Source organism: Podarcis raffonei, chromosome 12 (genome assembly GCF_027172205.1).
Source record: "Podarcis raffonei isolate rPodRaf1 chromosome 12, rPodRaf1.pri, whole genome shotgun sequence".
Lineage (NCBI taxonomy): Eukaryota > Metazoa > Chordata > Lepidosauria > Squamata > Lacertidae > Podarcis > Podarcis raffonei.
The window spans coordinates 54,855,714-54,877,214 of NC_070613.1; the positions used below are offsets into that span (position 1 = coordinate 54,855,714).

General features: G+C 46.4%; 1 protein-coding gene across 1 annotated transcript in view; it reads left to right on the top strand.

Annotated features, from left to right (window-relative positions):
- Positions 1-13,014: 13,014 nt before the first annotated feature.
- Positions 13,015-21,501, top strand: part of EEPD1 (endonuclease/exonuclease/phosphatase family domain containing 1) — a 63,884-nt gene continuing 55,397 nt past the window's right edge. Inside the window, exon 1 of the mRNA XM_053409964.1 lies at positions 13,015-14,917. Coding sequence (XP_053265939.1) covers positions 14,067-14,917 — 851 coding nt within the window. The 5' untranslated portion in view covers positions 13,015-14,066. The remainder of the gene's footprint in view (positions 14,918-21,501) is intronic.

Sequence of the window (21,501 nt, forward strand, 5' to 3'; positions counted from 1 at the left end):
CAGGGAGAAGTTTGGGAAGAAGATGTAACAGGGTTTAGTGAGCTGGGAGAGTCTGTGGCAGAGAGAAGTCCGGAATCAGAGATGCAGCCGAAGCAGGAGAATGGGATGAGGGAGGCCAAGACATGAATCTGGCTGGTGAAGAATCATAGGTGTCTCCCGCTCCTGCTGCAACCAGCTCCCCTACCCCACCCCAGCCTCCCAGAACCAGTAGAGGCCTAAAAGGAGAGGAGGAGAGATTGGTGACACATGGACACAGTCTCCGATTGCTTGGGAAAAGCCTTGGAGAGGAGGGGTCTTAGGGAGCTGGGGGGAGGTGGGAACTTTCAGTCTCAGCAACTGTTTCATGGGGGAAGACCTACCAGGGAGCACCTACTGTGCTCATTAGGCCTGGCACTCTGCCAAGTCTGTGCTGATCAGGTTCTTGCTAATAAAGAGTTAACTGCAATATGCATGGTACAATTTACTGCTGGCTTGCTCCTCTCACACACCAATGTACAACTATCAATGTAAGCAAGAGGCACTTCTGCAGATCAAGGACACATTCCAGCCTGGCAAAAGCACTTGAGAATGTAGAAGAGAGACAGTGAGAGGTGTGGCTTTGGCTTACGGGGCATGGCCATAGCTGTCAACCGTCCCTTATTTGGAGGGACAGTCCCTTGTCCCACTGCTGTCCCTTATTGATGATGTCCCTTAAATTTCCCGGGTTTCAAAGGAAGCAGCTCCTCTCCCTCCCTCCCTGCTGGCCAGGGAGGAGGGATGCTCCAACTGTGTTGCTTGGCTGCCCGGCCCGCCCCCCTCCGGCCTCCTCTCACCAGCCTCGGCCCCCAGGAGCCCCTCCCTGCCGGGACTGGCAGGAGCCTCGGGCCCTTCCGCTGCCATCCTCCTTGCGGCCGCCAAACTGGGCATCTCTGCCCGCTGCCGCTCCCGCTAGGCTGTACTGCGGCTGCGCCGCCGAAGGACCCAGATGAGATGGGCAGCCTGGCGTGGCCTGTGAATTGCTGAGGAGCCTTGAGAGGAGAGTGAGGGCAACCATAGAGGAAGCAGTTCAGAGAGAGGAGGAGGAGGCGGAGGGGCGGGCAGGTGTTCCAAGGGCTAACCATTGAGGGGGAAAGTGGAGGAAGGACCGCAAACGCTTCTCCCATAGATTTGTAGTAGTAGACTAGCATAGATGGTCTGGTCTGCGGGTTTACTTCAGGCGCTATTTCCCCCCCGCCCTTCCTCTTGCCCTGCCTGATGGAACTGAGAGCTGCAGATGGAGCATGAGAGAAAAGATACAGAATTGCAGCAGCATCTTCGTAACTTGGACTTCGTTTTGCGCGAAAAGTGGTTGCTGCTTGTAGTTATTTAATTGCAGTGTTTCATCAGCTGGTGTCTTGAGCAGCAACCTCTGGAAATGAAGGGCTAAACACCGGTGCTGCTCTCCAAAATTATCTGGTCCCTTTTAACTTCGCATTTCAGTTGGTTGACTAAAATCCCTTATTTTGGCTGCTGATCCCTTATTTTCGAGGCTGCTGGTCCCTTATTTTCAAATCTGTAAGTTGACAGCTATGGGCATGGCTCAGGTGTCCTGAGCAATAGACAGAGATGCCTGAAGGCTGCATGTGGCCCCTAGTTCCTGTTCCTGCCTTAGGGATTTTATTGAATTAATTTTTCAGCATAGCAATATGTTCTGAGGTGCAGTGCAACTCTTATGTATATTTACTGAAAAGTCCCAAGATGTTTAATGGGGCATATTCCTATGTGTCTGCAGCCTTTGCTGCGGAAGCAGCAGTGAGAAGAAATTCAATTTTGGAGCAGCAATTCCCCCTTCATTCCGGCTCCAAAACAGCACCTATTATTCAAAGCACTCTCCTTGGGTTTTTATTAATGCTAATGTTACTTACACCCAGAAGCTTCTGCTGCTGAGATCTATGCATTATATGTGCTTCAGCCTTTACCACAGTTTGGAAATCTAAATGGCTCTGGAAAGTCTTCACCACTTGGATGAGCACCCCTGCTCCAGAATGACCGACTGAGAACTATTACAGCTGTGCAGAGAGCGTTTATGTCTGCAGGAGGAGTTTTCTGCATATCTTTGTCGGCGGCCCAAAACTGAGCTCGAAACTGAGGTCATAAGAGGCGCAATGCCGCAAAGAGACAGTGCATGTACTTTTGCAAACCAAGAAAATGTTTAATAAAATTTTTATTTTAAAAATCTATTGCAAGAGGCTCAAGCTATGGGCTCCATGCAGAGACAAAATAAAGGGCCGTACCTCTCACTCTGCCCATTTGTTCCCTCTGGACCCCAAGGCAGTGGCAGAGGAAGGGGGCAGGGGGGCGGAGCGCCCTGGGTGTCATCCCTGGGGGGGTGACATCGCCGTACCCCCCCCCCGGACATTCACCACTCTGCCTCTACCCCAAGGAGGTGGCCTGGAGGCTCATGAGGCTCTTCAGCTGAAAAAGTTTCCCACTGCTGCCGCAGAAACTCAGCTCTGTGAACTGAATGTAAATCTCCCACCAGCCTAAAGGGCTTCTCAGCATTCCTACTCCTTTAGGACCCTCGTACCTACAGGACTGCCTCTCCCCGTATGCCCCACGGAGTGCCTCAAGGTCCATAAATAGCAACACCCTAGAGGTCCTGGGCCCTAAGGAAGATTAGCCTCAACCAGAGCCAGGGCCTTTTCAACACTGGCTCCGCTCTGCCTCATGAGACCAGGGCCCTGCAGGATCTGATTTCTTTCCGCAGGGCCTGTAAGACAGAGTTGTTCTGCCTGGCCTTTGGCTTGGAGCCAATTTGATTCCCTCCCTCCCTCTCTTTCTTTTTTCCTTTCTCCTTCTGTGATGGAACTCCTATTTGGGGACTTCCCTGGCTTTTTTCTGGCCCACATAGGACCAGTCTGGATAGTTGGCCTTGGTGAAGATTTGACGTTTTCATCCCCAAAATGTTTTTGATTTGAGTTTCTACTGAAATGAGGCTGCATTTTAATGTTGTATCTTAATCTTGTTTTTTTAAGTTGTATTTCAGTCAATTGTTTTTATACCTGGTGTTAGCTGCCCTGAGCCTGGTCTTGGCTGGGGAGGGTGGGGTATAAATAATATTTATTATTATTATTATTAAACTTAGACCAGTGGTTCTCATTTTTTTTCTTCAGGCCACACTTTCAGAATAAAAATTTGCTTGCAGAACACCAAATGTTTTTATTGATAAGAAATACACCGGAAAGCAAAAAGGAACAACTTTTAGCAGCGATTAATTTATGACACAGAAGACAACTACTTTTATAATATGTTTATGGGACATCAAGGAACTGTAAAACAATGCAGCTACATAAGCACATGAAACACTCCCAAAATATCATCATAAACAAGCCTCTTACATATGTACCTTTAGTATCTATACAAGCTCAATGAGCGGTGTGACCTTGCTTTTACCAGGTAATCTCATTTACATTAGGTCTATTTTGAGACAAACTCTCATTTCATCATCAGTACAAGGAAGCCTTTCTCTTTTCTGATCTTTCGCACTTGTCAGAGTGGAAAATCCCAGTTCACAACAATGTGTCACGGAGAACTGTAGAAGAATTGCCAATGCTCTGGAAGACAGGTGTGGATACAGTTTCTGGTTGTATATCCCCCAGAATTATTTTGAAACTAGACTAGACTGGAATGTTTAAATGTTTCTTTGATTGCCCTTGATTCTTCCTGCCACGCTTGCCATTCTCTCCTGCCACACCAGGGTGGCGCATCAAATCTTTCAGAACCACTGGCATAGATCTGCCCAAACTGCCATCACAATGCAACTCCAGTCATGGGGAGGTCTCAAGAACCTGGTTCTTGTGGCTTTGTTGGTTCCTATGTTGCTTCAGGGCAACATAGGAACATAAGAAAAGCCTGCTGGATCAGGCCAAAGGCCCATTTAGTCCAGCATCCTGTTCTCACAGTGGCTGACCTATGGGAAATTCTCAAAAGGACCTGAGTACAAGAGTTATCTCCACACCCCCAAAGGTTCCAGCAACGGCCATTCAGAAGCATTAAACTACAAAGCCATTGTGCTTAGTAGTCACTGATGAGGAGACAAACATGACTAACCATAATTAATAATAATAATAATAATAATAATAATAATAATAATAATAATAATAATAATTTATTATTTATACCCCACCCATCTGGCTGGGTTTCCCCAGCCACTCTGGGTGGCTTCCAACAGAATATTAAAATACAATAGGTCTATTAAACATTAAAAGCTTCCCTAAACAGGGCTGCCTTCAGGTGTCTTCTAAAAGTCTGGTAGCTGTTCTTCTCTTTGACATCTGGTGGGAGGGTGTTCCACAGGCCGGGTGCCACCACCGAGAAGGCCCTCTGCCTGGTTCCCTGTAGCTTCGCTTCTCGCAGTGAGGGAACCGCCAGAAGGCCCTCAGCGCTGGACCTCAGTGTCCGGGCAGAACAATGGGGGTGGAGACGCTCCTTCAGGTATACTGGGCCTTTGAGGCCATTTAGGGCTTTAAAGGTCAGCACCAACACTTTGAATTGTGCTTGGAAATGTACTGGGAAATTGGTTAGCCTTTAAGGTGCCACAAGACTCTTCCTTGGTTTTTGAGCCTAACTGTGATCTTCAGATGAAGGGTGGTATAAATAAGTAAAAATAATAATAATAACTCATCTCTAAACAACTTTTGTTATTTTCACAGTATAGCTGGGAGATAAGCTAACTGCACATAGTACCAAGCATAAAATTCAAGTGTGGATTTGAACCGAATGGGTAAGTTGTGGGCACTTCTTATCATTGTGGAATAATACCTAAAGGCTCCTTTACCTTTCTTTTCTTTTATGTAACATTGTTAACGGCTGGGGAAAGACTTAAGTAAGAAACGCATCAGTTTCTGAGAACTAGCTGATCAGTTGATAGGCCAGATCAACAAAAGATACGAACGTTTTTATGGATGTTGCTGCATCTGAGCTGTCTTCTCGATTCCTTTGAGCTGTCGTCTGAAGAGAGCCAGTTACGATGCAATATTTCAGGAGCTTTGCCCAGTAATGGTGATTTCTCAACTGCCTTGCATCAGTGGTTGTGTTAGTGGAGTATTGCATTCACAGAATGTCCGTTTTGCAGAGATGCTTCTGCAACGAAAGCTGCAACCAGGGGGTGGAGTCTTCACTTCAGTGTTTATGTTAAGTGATGACTAATCCCTGGGAGTCTGGGTCTCTCTCAGAAGTTGCCACTATATTGGACAAGCAACTTGGCTTATCTGAATCTCTTTCTGGGACCAGAGAGAGAATAATTCTTGGGCTATATTAACAAGGAAGGAACTTAACAAAAAGACTGGACTGCAGCGCTAGCTGTTTAAGAGCAATGTGTTGATTTGTACTTACAACTTTTTTTGGTAACAAGTTTAAAGACAGTTTGCAGTAGAACTTTGAACTATCTGGGTGTGGAGAGCTTATTGATTTCATACTTTGCACAAGGTCCAGATCAGGAAATTCCCCTCACATACTTAACAACAGGGAAACATTTAAAGTACTCTTGGTGGAAGGTATCTGTCAAATGTGAAACCAACAATAGTTAAGAATGTAGAGATGGGCCTTATTACTTTGCTATGTTTTGTTATGCTTTGTTATTGCACAATTTTCAGACTTACGGTTAAGTTGTTCTAATAGCCCAGGGGTGGGCAACCTTGGGGGGCGAGGGGTCCACACGTATTTGGTGGGCAGGAACAGAGAGAGAAGTGGGCAAGTAAGAAATATAAATTTTACTTTTTTACAACATGTTAGTTTCTACACACACACACACTCGCCTCGCCCCCCACATCCTCTATCCAGGGAAGCAAGAAGCATTATTGGAGTTCAATAACACATTTTACTCAGGCAAGAAGACTCCAGGAGGGTGCAAGCAGTGCTAGACTTGGGTGCTATGGCATCCTGTACAAGGTCAAAATTTGATGCCCCCCTAGCCCTCACCAGGGATGCGGGTGGCGCTGTGGGTAAAAGCCTCAGCGCCTAGGACTTGCCAATCGAAAGGTCAGCGGTTCGAATCCCCGCGGCGGGGTGCGCTCCCGTCGCTCGGTCCCAGCGCCTGCCAACCTAGCAGTTCGAAAGCACCCCCGGGTGCAAGTAGATAAATAGGGACCGCTTACTAGCGGGAAGGTAAACGGCGTTCCATGTGCTGCGCTGGCTTGCCAGATGCAGCTTGTCACGCTGGCCACGTGACCCGGAAGTATCTCCGGACAGCGCTGGCCCCCGGCCTCTTGAGTGAGATGGGCGCACAACCCTAGAGTCTGGCAAGACTGGCCCGTACGGGCAGGGGTACCTTTACCTTTACCTTTACCTTTACCTTTACCTAGTTTCTACACACACACACTCGCCTCGCCCCCCACATCCTCTACCCAGCGAAGCAAGAAGCATTATTGGAGTTCAATAACACATTTTACTCAGGCAAGAAGACTCCAGGAGGGTGCAAGCAGTGGTAGACTTGGGTGCTATGGCATCCTGTACAAGGTCAAAATTTGATGCCCCCCCTAGCCCTCACCAGGCTTGGAGAAGGAGATGCAAGGGCACTAGCAGGGTCCTAGAGCTCACATCTCCTTCCCAAATATTCCCAGGGGACAAAAAAAAACACACATTTTGTGTATGTGTTAAGTCTGGTGATTGTGCTTATATTACAGCCTTGATTCCATACCAGCCCCAAGCACAAGAAGGGGCAGATCCTGCACAGACACATCAAGATATAGGTATTCAAAATTATATTTGTTTTTTGAGATCGGGAAGTTGCCTTACAGGAAAACATGTTGATTTCTAAATCATGGTATTAGCTCTCTAACTTCAAAGTGTTGATGAATGCCAATAAACCAGTCCAAAGGCTGCTATTCAAATGCTGAAACCATATAAAACACAAACTGCCCCCCCCAAGTGATTAAGTGCAATTCCCTTGTGGAAAGACTACTAAATTCAATTAGCATAGCTTCAGAATGCTATTAATTAGCTTGTATCTACTCAATGCTTTGAAAAGACAGAGCATTACATAACAAATGTAAAGTATTATAACTCATTTTCCCACTTGCATTTTTTTCCTGCACCACATTTTCTGACGGAATGCCAAGAATTTGTTTATATATATATATATATATATATATATATATATATATATATATATATATTTACAACTTCTTGCTGTTGTTGTTGCTTCCACTTGGCAGGGGACCTGAAAAGGAAATGCGTAATGAAAATTATACTCTTCATCTTTGGGCACCCAGAGAAGAAAGATAAGTACTCCAGAGTCCTGCTGCAGTTCTTAACAAACAGGAAACCTCACCAGGAATTTCTTTGTAAGGTGTAACGGGAACCAGAAGGAGTCAGCTGCAACCTCATACTTCTTTGCAATGTGACACCATATGCACATGCGTAATCACTCCCATTCCAAAAATTCACCCTGGAATGACTTCACCGCACCAGATGTTGATCTGAATGTGCCTATTGATAATGATTACAAATCACATCTGCATTCTGCTCTTTGTCCAAGAAGCTCAGGGCATCATAGGTGAGGTGGCATTGAGTGGCATTGAGTTCCAATGCCCCTTGTGGCATTGAGTTCCAATGCCCCTTGTGGCATTGAGTTCCAATGTCTCTCTCTTTTTCGGGATTTTCCAGCTCTAAAAACAAATAAATACATAAAACGGTTCAGTTAATTTACACCACAAGCCAGCAGGAGGCTGGGGGTTTTGATATTGGTAAGAAACCACACCACTGTCTCCAAAACATAGGACTTAGAAATAGCTAAGTGTACCTGCCGCTGCAGTACCAATTCAGAGTTTGTTGTTAAGTTTTTGGATGGGGTTAGATTTTATTCAGTAAGGCCCAAAAGCTTTAACCATTAACAAACAAATACCCTGTTTTTTGTTTGCACTTGTGGCTTCCTTTTTTAAAAAAATATTTTTTTATTAAGGATTTTCTTGTTTTACAGAAGTGTAGTGCCTCGTATTTTTTTTCTTCTTCCATGTAACATTTTTACAAATCCGTTTCATTTGTTGAGGCATTAGGGGAAGAAGAAAAAAGAAAGAAAAAAGAAAGGGGGGGTGGAGAGAGGGAAGATGGATGGGGGTGGGGTCGGGTGGCGGTGTTTCTATTATGTTTAATGTATGTAGAGTTTGGTGTCAGCTTTGCTTGTGTTGTTCACTTGTGTTCCTTTGGTGGTGAGAGAGGTTGGGGTTGGCCTAGGGTGTGATTTTTTGCTTGTGATTGGCTGTGGTGATCTTTGTTTTCGTGTGTGAGTGAGGTGTGTGTGTGTTTTGGATCAGGTTAGCCATATTGATTTGTATGCTGTTGGTGGATTATTGTCATTGTCCTGTTGGGCTGTGTATGTGATAAAGGGGAGCCATACCGGGGTGAAGGCGTCTTCTTCTGTTTGTCCCCGTGTCAGTTTCAGTTTATTAGTTAATTTTTCTAGTAGAGCTGTTTCCCATACTATTTGGTACCATTGGTCCATGCTTACTCCTGACAGGTCTCTCCAGTGTCTGGTTATGGTGTTTCTGGCTGCTGAGAGCAGGTGGGTTATGAGTTCTTTGTGGTGTAAATGGGCATTGTTGTCTTGGAAGATGTTTAGTAGGGCCAATTCTGGGGTGATGTCTATTACTTGCTTAGTTATTTTACATATTTCTTGTATGGCTGTTGTCCAGAATAGGCGAATTTTGGGACACTCCCACCACATGCGGAGGTATGTGCCTGTGGAGGTGCACCCTCTCCAGCATTTTGGTGATGTTCCTGGTTGTATTAGCGCTAGTTTCCTTGGTGTTAGGTACCACCTGTAGGTGAGTTTCAGTGTGAGTTCTTTTCTTTTCGTTGATATGGATTTAAAGGGGGGTTTAGACCACATTCTGGTCCATTGAGTGGGGTTAATCTCATAGCCTATGTCATTCTCCCATTGTTTTTTGATTGCGTCTAGGGGATTTGCGGGGTTTTGGAGTAGTATTTTGTATATTGCGGATACCGTCCCTTTACTGTTTCCCTTTGTTGTTAGGAGGAGGTTTTCGAAGGTTGTCAGGGGCCTAGTTGCTGCTGATTTTACTGTTGGGTTGTTTAAGAGGGCATGTAGTTGGTGTTGTGTTAACCAGGTCATTTGGGTGTCTTCTAGTTTGTCTTGTATTTCTTGTGTTGACAAGGGTTTGTTATTTTTATAAAAGTCTATTAGGCGATATAAGCCTTTGGTTCGCCAGGTTTTTATCTGGAGGTTTTGTGCTGCATGTTGGAATAATGGGTGGTACGCCAGGGGGATTAGTGGGGATGGGGTTGGGGATAGTTTGCCTATTTGTGTTTTCCATGCTTTGAGCATGGTCTGTGTGTACCTGTTAAGTGTTGTGGGAATTTTCTTTAGTTTGTTTGGGAGGAGTGGGTATGTTGTGGTGCAGGTGTTTTCAATTGTGTCCCTCTCTAGGTGTACCCATTGTTTTGTCTCATCTTCTAGTATATATGGGATTATATGGCGTATTTGGTTGGCATTGTAATATGCTTCTATGTTGGGGATTCCCCATCCTCCTTCTGAGGTGGGGAGGTGCAGGTATTTGGGGCTTATTCTTGGTTTTTTATGTGAGAAGATGAAAGAGTGTAGTTTTCTCTGCCAACTGCAGAGTTGGGTTGAGGGGATCCAGGCTGGGAGGGTTTGGAATAGGTAGGTTAGTTTTGGGAGTGTGATCATTTTGATCATGGCTATTTTGTCTGAGAGAGTGAAATTCATGTTATTCCATCTCTTTAGGTCTTTGTTAATTTGTCGCCACAGGGGCTTGTAGTTGTGGAGGTACAATTTATTGAGGTTTCTGGTTATTTGTACCCCTAGGTATCTGAACTTGGTGTGGCAAAGTTTTATTTTGGTGACCTTCGTGAGTTCTTTTTGGGTGTGAGGAGGGGTGTTGAAGCACATAGCTTCTGACTTTGTAAAATTTACCTGTAGGCCCAACACCATTGCAAATGTGTTGAGTTCTCTGATTAGGGAGGTTGCTGTGCTTATGGGGTCTGGTGTGTGACCATTAGGTCATCTGCAAAGAGCCCTAATTTATAGGTTCTGCCTTTTATTTCCACTCCCTTGATGTCTGTGGCTGCTCGGATACGGATTGCTAGGGGTTCCAGAGCCAGGATAAATAAGAAGGGAGACAGTGGGCATCCTTGTTTCGTGCCTCTTTGGATAGCTATAGTATTAGAATCCATATTGTTAGTTCTGCATTTTGCTGAGGCTTGGGAGTATATTTGTTTGAGGATTTGTAGGAAGTTGGGGCCAAATTTCATGTTAGTTAGTACTGCTAATATGTATTTCCACTCCAAGCAATCAAAGGCTTTGAGGATGTCTAGGGACATAATTGTCAGTGGGAGTTTGGTTGCCTTGCTGTGTTGGATCAGGTTCAGTAGTTTCCTGATGGGGTCTGTTATATTGCGGCCAGGGACAAAGCCAGTCTGGTCTGGGGCTATTAACTTGTGTAGGAAGATTTTTAGGCAGTTGGCCAAGATTGATGTGAATATCTTGTAGTCTTGGTTTATTAATGAGATTGGGCGGTATGATTCTACTTTGAGGCTATCTTTTAGTGGTTTTGGGATGGAGACTATTTTGGAGTGGGTCCAGGTTTTGGGGATGGGGCCCCCTTTTATGATGTCGTTGAATAGGCGGGTCATGTAGGGCATCAAGGGTTCTTTGAATTTCCTATAGAATTCTGCTGTGAAGCCATCTGGGCCTGGGGCTTTGTGTGGTTTCAGGTTTTTGAGGACCGCATCTATTTCCTCTGGGGTGATAGGGCTGTCCATGAATTCCTGTTCCTCATCAGTTAGGGTAGGCATAGTCAGTCCTGCTAGAAATGTTCTGATTTCCTTCTCTGGTGGGTTATGGGAGGTGTATAGGTTGGAGTAGAATTCTGCAAATTCTGAGGTTATTTCTTCGGGGGAGAATGTTATGTTGCCGTCTTTTTTGGTGATGCAGTGTATTCTTGTTTTGAGTGCTTTTTTCCTACATCTATTTGCTAGTAATCTGGAGTTTTTCCCTCCATATTCGTAGAAATGTTGTTTAGAGTATAGAATGTTGATCATTGTTTTGTTAATTTCTAGGGAGTCTAGTTCTCTCCTTTTTTGTTCTATAAGTTTGAGGAGTTTTTTAGATCCTGTTTGTTTGTAGCGTGATGAGAGGGCTGTGATGTCTTGTTCTATTTTGCTAATTTTTGAGGAGGTTTGTTTTTTAAGGAATGTTTTCTCTTTTATGCAAGCTCCTCTGGTGACCGCTTTCATTGCGTCCCATAGGAGGGGGGTTGTTATATTGTTTACATCGTTTTCCTTGAAGTAGTTTTGGAGGGTTTTTGTGAGACTCTCTCTAATTTGTTTGTTTGTAGTTAGGATGGGACTGAAGGACCATGATGGGGTGGTTTGTGTTCCTTCTCCTATTTTAACGATGACTTCTACTGGGGCGTGATCTGTGATTTTAATGTTACCTATGTTTGTTGATTCTACTGAGGGGATCAGACCCTGTGTGAGTAGAATGCTGTCCAGTCTGGACACTGTATCATGGCGTCCCGATTGGAATGTATGGCTGATGTCTCCCGGGTTTTGCTCACCCCAAATGTCGTAGAGACCCCTGTTTTTTAGCATTTTTAGTAACTTGTAAGAGTTCCTAGTTGTTGGAGGTTTCCTTCGGAGGAAGGTTGCCCATGGGGTTGTGGGGTGGGTATCTTTCAGGGATAAACCTTTCATATTTAGATTGAGGTCCCCTCCTAGGATTGCTTCCCCTTCAGAGAAGGAGAGGAATTTGTTTAGTGTCTTCTGGAAGAATTCTAATTGTTTCGTGTTTGGGGCATATATGGAGCCGATTGTCAGTTTGATTTTGCCATCTACTGTCCCTTTAGCGAAAATGAATCTGCCTTTTTTGTCCTTGAGGACTGTTGTGGCAGTGAAGTTCAAGTCTCTACTGAGTATTATGGCTACACCACGAGCTTTCCCTGAGCCTTGTGCGACCCACTGTTGACTGAAGCGGGGGTCGCTCAGGAGTTTGCTGCCTTTGGGTGGGTTGTGTATTTCTTGTAGGAAGATTGTGGCTTCCTTTTTATGCTTAAATAAATACTGATTATTTATTTCTTCTATTGTTGTTGATGATGATGATTTAATTTTCTATACTGCCCTTCATCCGAAAATCACAGACCAGTTTACAATACAAAAACACAAAAATACATACCATAATAATGCAGAAAACCAATTCCCCCTCCAGCCCAGTTTAAAAGGCCATAGATTAGTCAAAGACCCGGGAGAATGGGAATGTTTTTGCATGGCCCCTAAAGATATGTAATGAAGGCGCTAGACAAGCCTCCTTGGGAAGAGCATTCCACAAGCAGGGAGCCACCACAGAAAAGGCCCTTTCTCGTGTTGCCACCCTCTGGACTTCTTTGTGAAGGAGGAGGCACACAAAGAAGGGCCCCATATGATGGTTGCAGGGTCTGGTTCAGTTCATCTGGGGAGAGGCTGTCCTGGAGGTATTGTGGTCCTGAGCCGTTTAAGGCGTTATAGGTCAAAACCAGCATTTAAACTGAGCCTGGAAAGTGCAGTTGGGGCAGAATCAGTGTAATATGTTCAAACTGAGCAACCTGGCTCTTTATTCAGCACCAGCTGAAGTTTTGGAACCGTCTTCAGAAGCAGCTCCATGTATATGAGTGGCTGGGGAAACCCAGCCAGATGGGCGGGGTACAAATAATAAATTGTTGTTGTTGTTATAACGCGTTGTAGTAATCCAGCCTAGAGATTAATAAAGCACAGACCACAGAAGTTAGGCAATCCCTGCCCAGATAGGAGCGCAGCTGGGCCACCAGCCCAAGCCGATGGAAGGCACTCCTTCTCCTTCTATTTCCTACACGAGTAGCTCTAACCCTGCAGCACAAGAACAAAAAGAGGTGAGTCAAAAGAGGCATCCCGTCTTCTACTTTGGAAGCCGCGGGATTTGCGCCTTTGCCGCGCGCATTCCCAGCGCATGCCTTCGGGGTGATGCGCCCCAGTCACGCCGCGCGTAAAAATCGGCGAGGTGGCCCGAGGGGAGGATGAGGCGCTCGTTCCCGGCTTGTGACGGGGAACAAGTGGAAGGCAAAGGCTGGCTTCTCCCTCCCGCAGCTGGGCGTGAGGCGACTCTCCGCCCCCGAAGGTAGCAGCCCCAGCGGCTCCGGCTCCGCCTTGCCGAGAGGGCGGGCCGTGCGCCCGGTCCTTGGCCGCGGCGCTTTGCTGATCCCCAGCTCATAACAAGCCGAGCGCGCCGGCGGAGGGAGCAGAGCGCGGCTGCAGAATCGCAGCGGAGACCCCGCATCTCGTAGGAGCCGGAGCGAAATAGGGCCGCCCGGGGGGAGTGGTTGGCCGAGCGGTACAAGCCCTCCGGAGGAGGACGGCGCTTCCCTTCCCAGCGCCCCATCTCTCCTCCTCCTTCCTGGCTTGGCCAAAAAGCAACGCGGTGGGGAAATCGGAGGGCAGAGAGGAAGGAAAGGGAGCCGCACGTGAGGAGGGGACGCCGCGCAAGGAAAGGAAGCGCGCTCGGCTCGCCGAGCCTCGGCTGCAGCCCGGCGCGATGCTCCGCTAAGCGCAGCTTTTTTCTTGGCAAAGGGACGCCGGGATTGCGCGCCCCCTCCGCGCTGCAGCCGCTGATCCGGGGCAGAAACCAGAGCAAGAAGCGCTTTCTCCCAAATTTGCAGCCGGCGCGTTGACCATCAGCTTTGGCGGCTGCCCTTCTCGGTTGCAGGCACGCATGCCTGCGCCTGTGTGTATTCGGAATATTTTTAACTTTGCCCTGCGCTTGGAGTGCAGTCCAGCAGCCCGCGAATATCCCAGCCGCTTGCCAAGTTTGATTTTGGAGCCCGGTGTTTACAGCCCGCCTCCGTCCCTCCCTCCCTCCGAGGAGGAATATTTTGATGCCAGTTTCTTGAATGAGACGCTTAAGGTCCTCTGCCTCTGATCTTGCCTGCATGCTAAGGAGGGAATCCTGGACGGTGCAGAGTGCCACGCTACTGCTGTGCAGGCCAGCTGTCTCCTTAAGAGCCACCAAGCGCCTCCAGAGCGACCGTGGATTATTGCACCGCTGCTAAAGCAAGCCAGCCAGCATGGGGGGCAACCTTGGCTGCCACCGCTCCATCCCCAGAGACCCCTCGGACCTGTGCCACAGCCGCAAATTTAGCGCGGCGTGCAACTTCAGCAACATCCTCGTGAACCAGGAGAGGTTGAATATCAACACGGCCACCGAGGAGGAGCTTATGACTCTGCCCGGGGTCACCAGGACGGTTGCGCAGAGCATTGTGGAATACCGGGAGTATATTGGGGGCTTCAAGAAGGTGGAGGACTTGGCCCTGGTGAGCGGGGTCGGAGCTGCCAAGCTGGAGCAGGTGAAGTTTGAGATCTGCGTGAGCAGCAAAGGGAACTCGGCCCAGCACTCGCCCAGCTCCTTGCGGAAGGACCAGAACCTCGACCACCTTTCAGCTGCGAAGATCAATATCAACACGGCCACCCCTGCCCAGCTCATGAGCATCCGTGGCGTCACGGAAAAAATAGCCAACGGCATTGTCGAGTACCGCCGAGAGCACGGGCCCTTCAAGAACATTGAGGACATGGTCAAGATGGACTGCATCAACTCTTCGTTCTTGGACAAAATCCGGCACCAGATATTTGCCGAGCGCTCAAGGCCTCCTTCTACGAATACCAATGGCGGCCTCAACTTCATGGTCAAGCCTCACCCGAGCCCCACCTCGCTGAGCCTCCAGAGTGAGGACTTGGATTTCCCTCCTGGAGGACCCACCCAGATTATCTCCACGCGGCCCACTGTGGAGATGTTTGGTGGGGTGCGGGATGGGAAGCCTGTCCTGAGGCTGGCCACCTGGAATCTGCAGAGCTGCTCCGTCGAAAAAGCCAACAATCCTGGAGTGCGAGAGGTCGTGTGCATGACGCTGCTGGAGAACAGGTATGGAACCTCTTGTGCAGTACCTGCGGGGAGTTATCCTTCGCTTGTTTGTTTCATGCTTCTGTTGGCTTTGTGATGACCTCCTGGTTCAAGCCAGGAATAGGGGACCTTTTGGCCCTCGTGATGTTGCCAGACTGCAGCTCCCATCATTCCTGACAGTTAGCCATGCTGGCCAGGCCTGATGGGAGCTGGAGTCCAGCAATATCTGGAGAGCTGCAGGTTCCCCACCGCTGCTTTCGAACAAAATATGATGGGACAAACTGAACTCAACTGTTCCCTGTTTATCTGTAAGCCCATAGCTAATCCTGTCAACCTTTGCCTATAGGCCCAAAATAATGCCCATTGGACATATTCAGAGATGCTATGTATGCTTCATCCTGATGCCACAGCCTACCATTTGAACCTTTCTGTGTAACTAATGCTCTTGAGATATGTGGTATTTAGTTCGGAAACTGACTCATCTGGGCCAGTGTCCCATGAATGGCAACCGAGAACAGTATACATAAGTAGGAATATTTCCACGCTCCCCATTCTGTTACTTATCTCTTAGCAGATGTGTGCATTTAAGCCTGAATCTGCTCCAGTTCCTTAACAATTTTTAAAAAGCAAAAGGTGGGTGGATGGAGCCAAAATCAGAGGGGGCATAATTCTCATTCTCCTGCCCGCATTTTCCTCCTTGCTGTCTTGTCTCCTGATGTCTCTTTTCCCTTTACTGAAAGTGAGCTTGGTTGTGCGGCAAAAACACTCGAGGTGTGCAGGGTTTTTCTTCCCCTTCACCCAATTTCTCCCCTTTACTCTCATCTGGATCCCCTGCTGTCTGTTTTCTGTGTGGCTTGGGTAGATCCAGGATCAAACATGCAGATCTGCAACCAGCTTCTCATGAAGTTTGAAGCTGAGATTTTTGAGGTCTTGGGCATATCACATGGACTTGGGAGTCCCAAAATATGAGAGCTACCATGCAGAGGCCACTGAAAAGCATGCGCTCATGTAGGTGTTTGCAAAGTGTGGATAACATCTTGTGCTGGCTCATCCATTTGACCTGTTAATATGCCAGCATTCTGCAGGCAGGTAGTGTCCACACTGATCTCAAATTGCATTTGTGTTCGTCGTTGTGTGTACAACATAGGTAAGTGCCCTCTCAGGACCTTTGCATGGAAGCATTCGTGTTTAAATCAGTCTTAAGGCTAATGAATTAGGGAGGTGTGCCTCCGGACAATGAGAATTTCCTGTCGAATTTAAATTGCACTGGCAGTTGACTAGTCCATGTGTTTCAATCAAGGCAATCTCCAGGGCAAGGATTTGCTTGTCTGGTCAAGAGTTTTGGATGGTAATTAGGAACAAGAAGTGAGTACTTTATTGCTGCAACTTCTTGTGCTTAGCAGTTTCTTTAGAAAGAGGCACTGTGAGCAAGAATTTGTGTATATATACGTTGCCATGGCAAGCATTGCTTAAAAACCGTGCTGTGTTCATCGGAGGTTCAGCGAGAAGTGACCTCATTATTTTGAAACTGAAGTAATGCTGCGTGTCAAACCCCATTTTCCCTTTCTGTTCTTTCGTGGAAAAATAGCCCCCCTCTCTCTCCAGAAAAGCTTGATTTGATAAAGTTGTCTTGGTTCCTAGATGGAGAAAGTAACATAAAAGACTTAAAGGGGTATTTTTCGTAGGAGTGATTTCAGACCTGTGATTTACTGTATTTTTGCCAAAGAACTTTTTTTTCCATCCTGCACTGCAATCTGAACTTGAGTAACGGCCATTGTTCACATGTCCGCAGTGCAGAGATGAAACTCTGCATTTGGTATATACCATATTGCGGTACGTTTTGTTTTCCCACAAGCAGAAGCATGCTGGAGCGCTGAGAAGCTTCTGTGGGTTGGACCAAAAGGAAGGAATGAGCAATTCGTGTTTACAGTGGTGAAGCTTGTGCTGCAATCTTCCTCCCTTGCAACACAGGGCCGTGAGTGATCACATAGCAGTCCTTGCCTTGAAAACTTTCAGGAAAACAGAAGAACACACCCCTTTTCAAAAGTTCCTGGTCTGGGTCGCAAGCAGGTTCGGACAGTCTCATGCACAGGATTCAAAAGTTTCAATTACATATCATCACCCAATAACAAAGGGATTGGCAGCTGCAAGAACTTATTTCGTGATCTTCATGTTGCAGTCAGGTGGCCCTGGGAGAGGTACTTTAAAATGAGTTAGACCATTGTTCCATATAGATCAGCATTGTCCATGTTAACTGTCAACAACTCTCTAGGGTTTCAGATTGAAATCCTGGCAAATTGTGTTTTGTTTTTTAAGCCACAAAACGGACAGAGGAGTGCTCTGCACCCTGCCTTTGACAGCCCTGCTGGGATTTCGATAAACAGTTTCAACTGTTTGTGGGTTTTCCACACCTTAGGAAAGCAGCCTTAATGGAGGGAAAGATTAGACCAGCTACTCTTGAATTTATTGTGCTCGAATAGCCTCATTGTCGGTTACAGACAAATAGGACTAGCCTTTTGCATTTTGCCAGGTAGCAGAGTTCATACACTTTTTTCGGAAGTAGGTCCCGCTGGGTTTAATGGAGTTGACTCCCAAGTAAATGTGCCTAGGAACAGAAGTGTTGATCATGTTGCTCAACCGTCATGTTGTACAGCCCTTCCCATACTGTACTGTGTCAAGTGAAAGGAAATTGCCAAACCCCATGAAAAACATCCAAATCTAGCATGTCAGGGAACAAGACAAGCCAGAACTGTTCTCCCTGACATGCTAGCTTTCTGTGAGCAGGGAAACATGACATGGGGGAGCATCTGAAACATGCCCTTTCACTTTTAGATGGAAGGGTCTGGGCACAACGGGGCACCTCGATCCATTTAATTAAGGACATCAACTTTCATGGGGGGAGAGAACATGACCTATAAGAAGTTTCACCCTAGCCTCTGATCATTGTTACTGGCAGAGCCAGCCCACCTATGAGGCAAGGTGAAGCAAAATACCTCAGGCAGAAGGATAAATGTAGATATTTACTCCCTCCTAGTTCACAAGGTAGGTCTTCCCTCACCCCATCTTCCCTGGCAAGGAGGGAGGTGCCATTTTGTAGATTACCTCAGATGCCAAAATGTATTGGGCTGGCCCTGGTTACTTGGGGCGAAATTGTTCTTCAGCGTTGAGAATCTCTTTACTTTTTTTCCTCCTTACTGGACCTTCTCCTTTGCCACCCACAGCATCCTGATGTGCAGAAATTTCAGTAGGTGCAGCTTTTCTGGGCATGAGGGAACACAAACACAAGGGATCTTTGATCCCCTCGGCCCAAACACACTCGCCTTTCCTGCAAACCCCAACGAACGTAATGGTAATATTTAACCCACGGTTCTGCTCTCTCTTTATCGTTTTCTTGCAACAGCTGGCGCCTATTGCTAATGCATATTTGATACAGTTATTCTTAGGTTCAGGAAGCAAGCTGCCCCTCAAGGCATTTGCTCTGTTTTACAACCTTTAGATGAGTTTGCTTGAATCCTGCATCTCCCTGGGCTGGTTTGGTTTCCTTTGCTCCTGAGCAGCGAAAACAAAACATGCACCACCATTTACTCTCCTGGGGCTGAAAGGAATCCTTCGCTTTTCTGAACAGCCCGCAGAAGCGTTTGGTTGTCTTCGTGTGATGCAGAGCATCCTTCTCCAAGCCGGTGCCCTCCAAAGGCTTTGGACTTCAACTCCCATCAGCCAGCACAGCCGTCGCAATCCCAAACATCTGGAGGCGACCGGCTTGGCGAAGGCCGATAAATTGTTTAATCCTCTTACGCTCAATGTTCTCCGCCACATCAATTGTGTTAATCCTTCTCAAAAGCTTCTTCTATCCTATGAATGAATATGCCAGCTTCTCACAGACAGCACGGTCTTTTCCTCCCCCATTTTTGGAAATGAATCATTTCCCTCTGTTTTAAATGGTGGGTTCCTAACTTTCCTCACCCCCCCTTTCATTTTTTGGTAGCTGCAGTATTTGACACTTAGTCCGTGGTGGGGTTATTGAGGCGGCAGTTGGCAAGGTTGTCACCTGTGCTATTGACCTGCAGTAAACCTTTGAATCTCTCTTCCTGAGCTTTCTGATTTTTCCGTTCAGAAGATGAGCGTGGCATTCGTCTTTGACTGTGAACAGCATCTTCTTTCTTCAAAAAAAGATTGTGGTGGATGTCTTTTGCATTTGTGGTTTGTTTGTTTGTTTGTTTGTTTGTTTTTAAAAAAGGAAAGCACTCCTACCCTTCCGTTCTGCCCCTACTTCTCTCATATTGGATTTGGAACGGAGACTGGCTTGTCGAAAAGTGATGGTGAGCCATTAGACTAGTGGATCAGAAGCGTTCCCATAACTATGCGGTCGATTGTTCTGCAAGTGATATTCCTAAGGGCATATTTCAACACATATATAAAACTGCTTGGATGATTTTTGGCTTCCTCTAAAGAACAACAAGCACTGGCAGTTTTGTGCAAGGACCAAAAAGTCTTTGGCTATATACACACGCCTTACAGTTCAAGCACACAGCTTCCCCCAAATAACCTTGGGAACTGTAGTTTTTAAAGGGGTGCTGGGAATTATAGCTCTGTAGTGGGAAGACTACAGGTCCCAAGGTTCTTTGGGGGAGATCACGTGCTTTATATGTATGGTGTGTATGGAGCCAGAGATTCAAGCCTCTTTATAAAACCACACACCCCAGTCCAGTGTTCCAAGCCATGACAACAAGGCAAATTTCAAACTGGTTTTAAAATGTGCATTGTAGGCATTGCCTTAAGCTGTGATAGGAAAAAGCTTCACCCTTTGTCCCTCCTTGGGGGTTAGTATTGACCCCCTCTCCCTTTTCAAAAAGGGCTCCCTCATTTGTGCAAATAAATGTACTGTATGTGTGATTGACAATGAGGCTTTCACTTTTTGCTTTTATTTTATTTTATTGCTGGTGTTCCTTGTGTTGGGCATACAGTGGTACCTCGGGTTACATATGCTTCAGGTTACATACACTTCGCTAACCCAGAAATAGTGCTTCAGGTTAAGAACTTTGCTTCAGGATGAGAACAGAAATCGTGCTCCAGCGGCGCGGCGGCAGCAGGAGGCCCCATTAGCTAAAGTGGTGCTTCAGGTTAAGAACAGTTTCAGGTTAAGTACGGACCTCCGGAACAAATTAAGTACTTAACCCGAGGTACCACTGTATTTCTAATGTGTGCTGTCTTCCCCATGCCTGTATCTTTTGGGCTTCAAAATGACATGTCCAGTGGGTAGGATCTCATCGCGACACCAGATTGCAGTAGATTTCCTGGGGGAGATAAATGAACAAGTTGCTCCATGCAAGGATCCCAGCCACAAAACGCAGAGGGCGAGATCTAGGCAGGGCTGTGGGCAGCCTGAGATTAAGAAAAAAATGGTGAAAACTAAGGAATAATTAAAACGCTGTTCCCAGAAAAGCTGAATTATGCAAAACTTTACGCTTTGTGAGTGGCAGTCGTCTTACTCAGAAGGCCTGGGACTGCTAGTTTTATTTGAAGCTGAGAGGAAGCTGCGTACATAGTCTGCCCACACATCCCAAACTTCCCTTTGCAAATATCATGCCTAGAAACTTGTCTAGCTTCCAACTCTTGGGCTAATGCATTGGCTCCCAGTACGTTTCCAAGCACAATTCAAAGTGTTGGTGCTGACCTTTAAAGCCCTAAACGGCCTCGGTCCAGTATACCTGAAGGAGCGTCTCCACCCCCATCGTTCAGCCTGAGATCCAGCACCGAGGGCCTTCTGGAGGGCCTTCTCGGTAGTGGCGCCTGCCCTGTGGAACGCCCTCCCAGCAGATGTCAAAGCAATAAACAACTATTTTACTTTTAAAAGTCATCTGAAGGCAGCCCTCTTTAGAGAAGTTTTTAATGTTTGATGCTGTACTGTTTTTAATATTCAGTTGGAAGCCGCCCAGAGTGGCTGGGGAAACCCAGCCAGATGGGCGGGGTATAAATAATAAATTATTATTATTATTATTATTATTATTATTATTATTATTATTACTAATGAACATTCTCAGCCAATGGAGAGTTGCTTTCAGAGCACCTCTTTTCTCCTGGCCCCGTACTGGAGTGATGTTCATGCATTAGGACCGATACCATTCTGTTGCTAATCCAGCAATATACATGTTTGAAAGCACCAACAAAGACTGTGCGCTTCTGTTAGTTTATTTTTATATGCTCAGCTCTTGGTGGCTTGGCAGAGTGGTAAGGTGTGTCTGTTTTGTTCCTTATCTCTTCCTTTATCTCCTTGTATATTTTCCTGTACCCATTCTAATAATACTCTGGAGTACATCCAAGACAAACTCTCCTGTAATAAAAGAGCAGGAAGAAGCACAGCCCTAATAACATGAGCACACAGAAATCATTAGCTCCAAAAGCATGCAATAAAAAATAATAATACTCTTGTTTTAGCATTTTTCAAGTCTAAGCTCTGAAAATCTAAAATAATAACAATGTTATTATTTGTACCCCACACATCTGGTTGGGTTGTCCCAGCCACTCTGGGAGGCTGACTGTGTTTAAGCAACTTGTAGAGAGGAAATCTGAGGCCTGTATGCACTTAGAAGCTGCGTTTCAGGTGG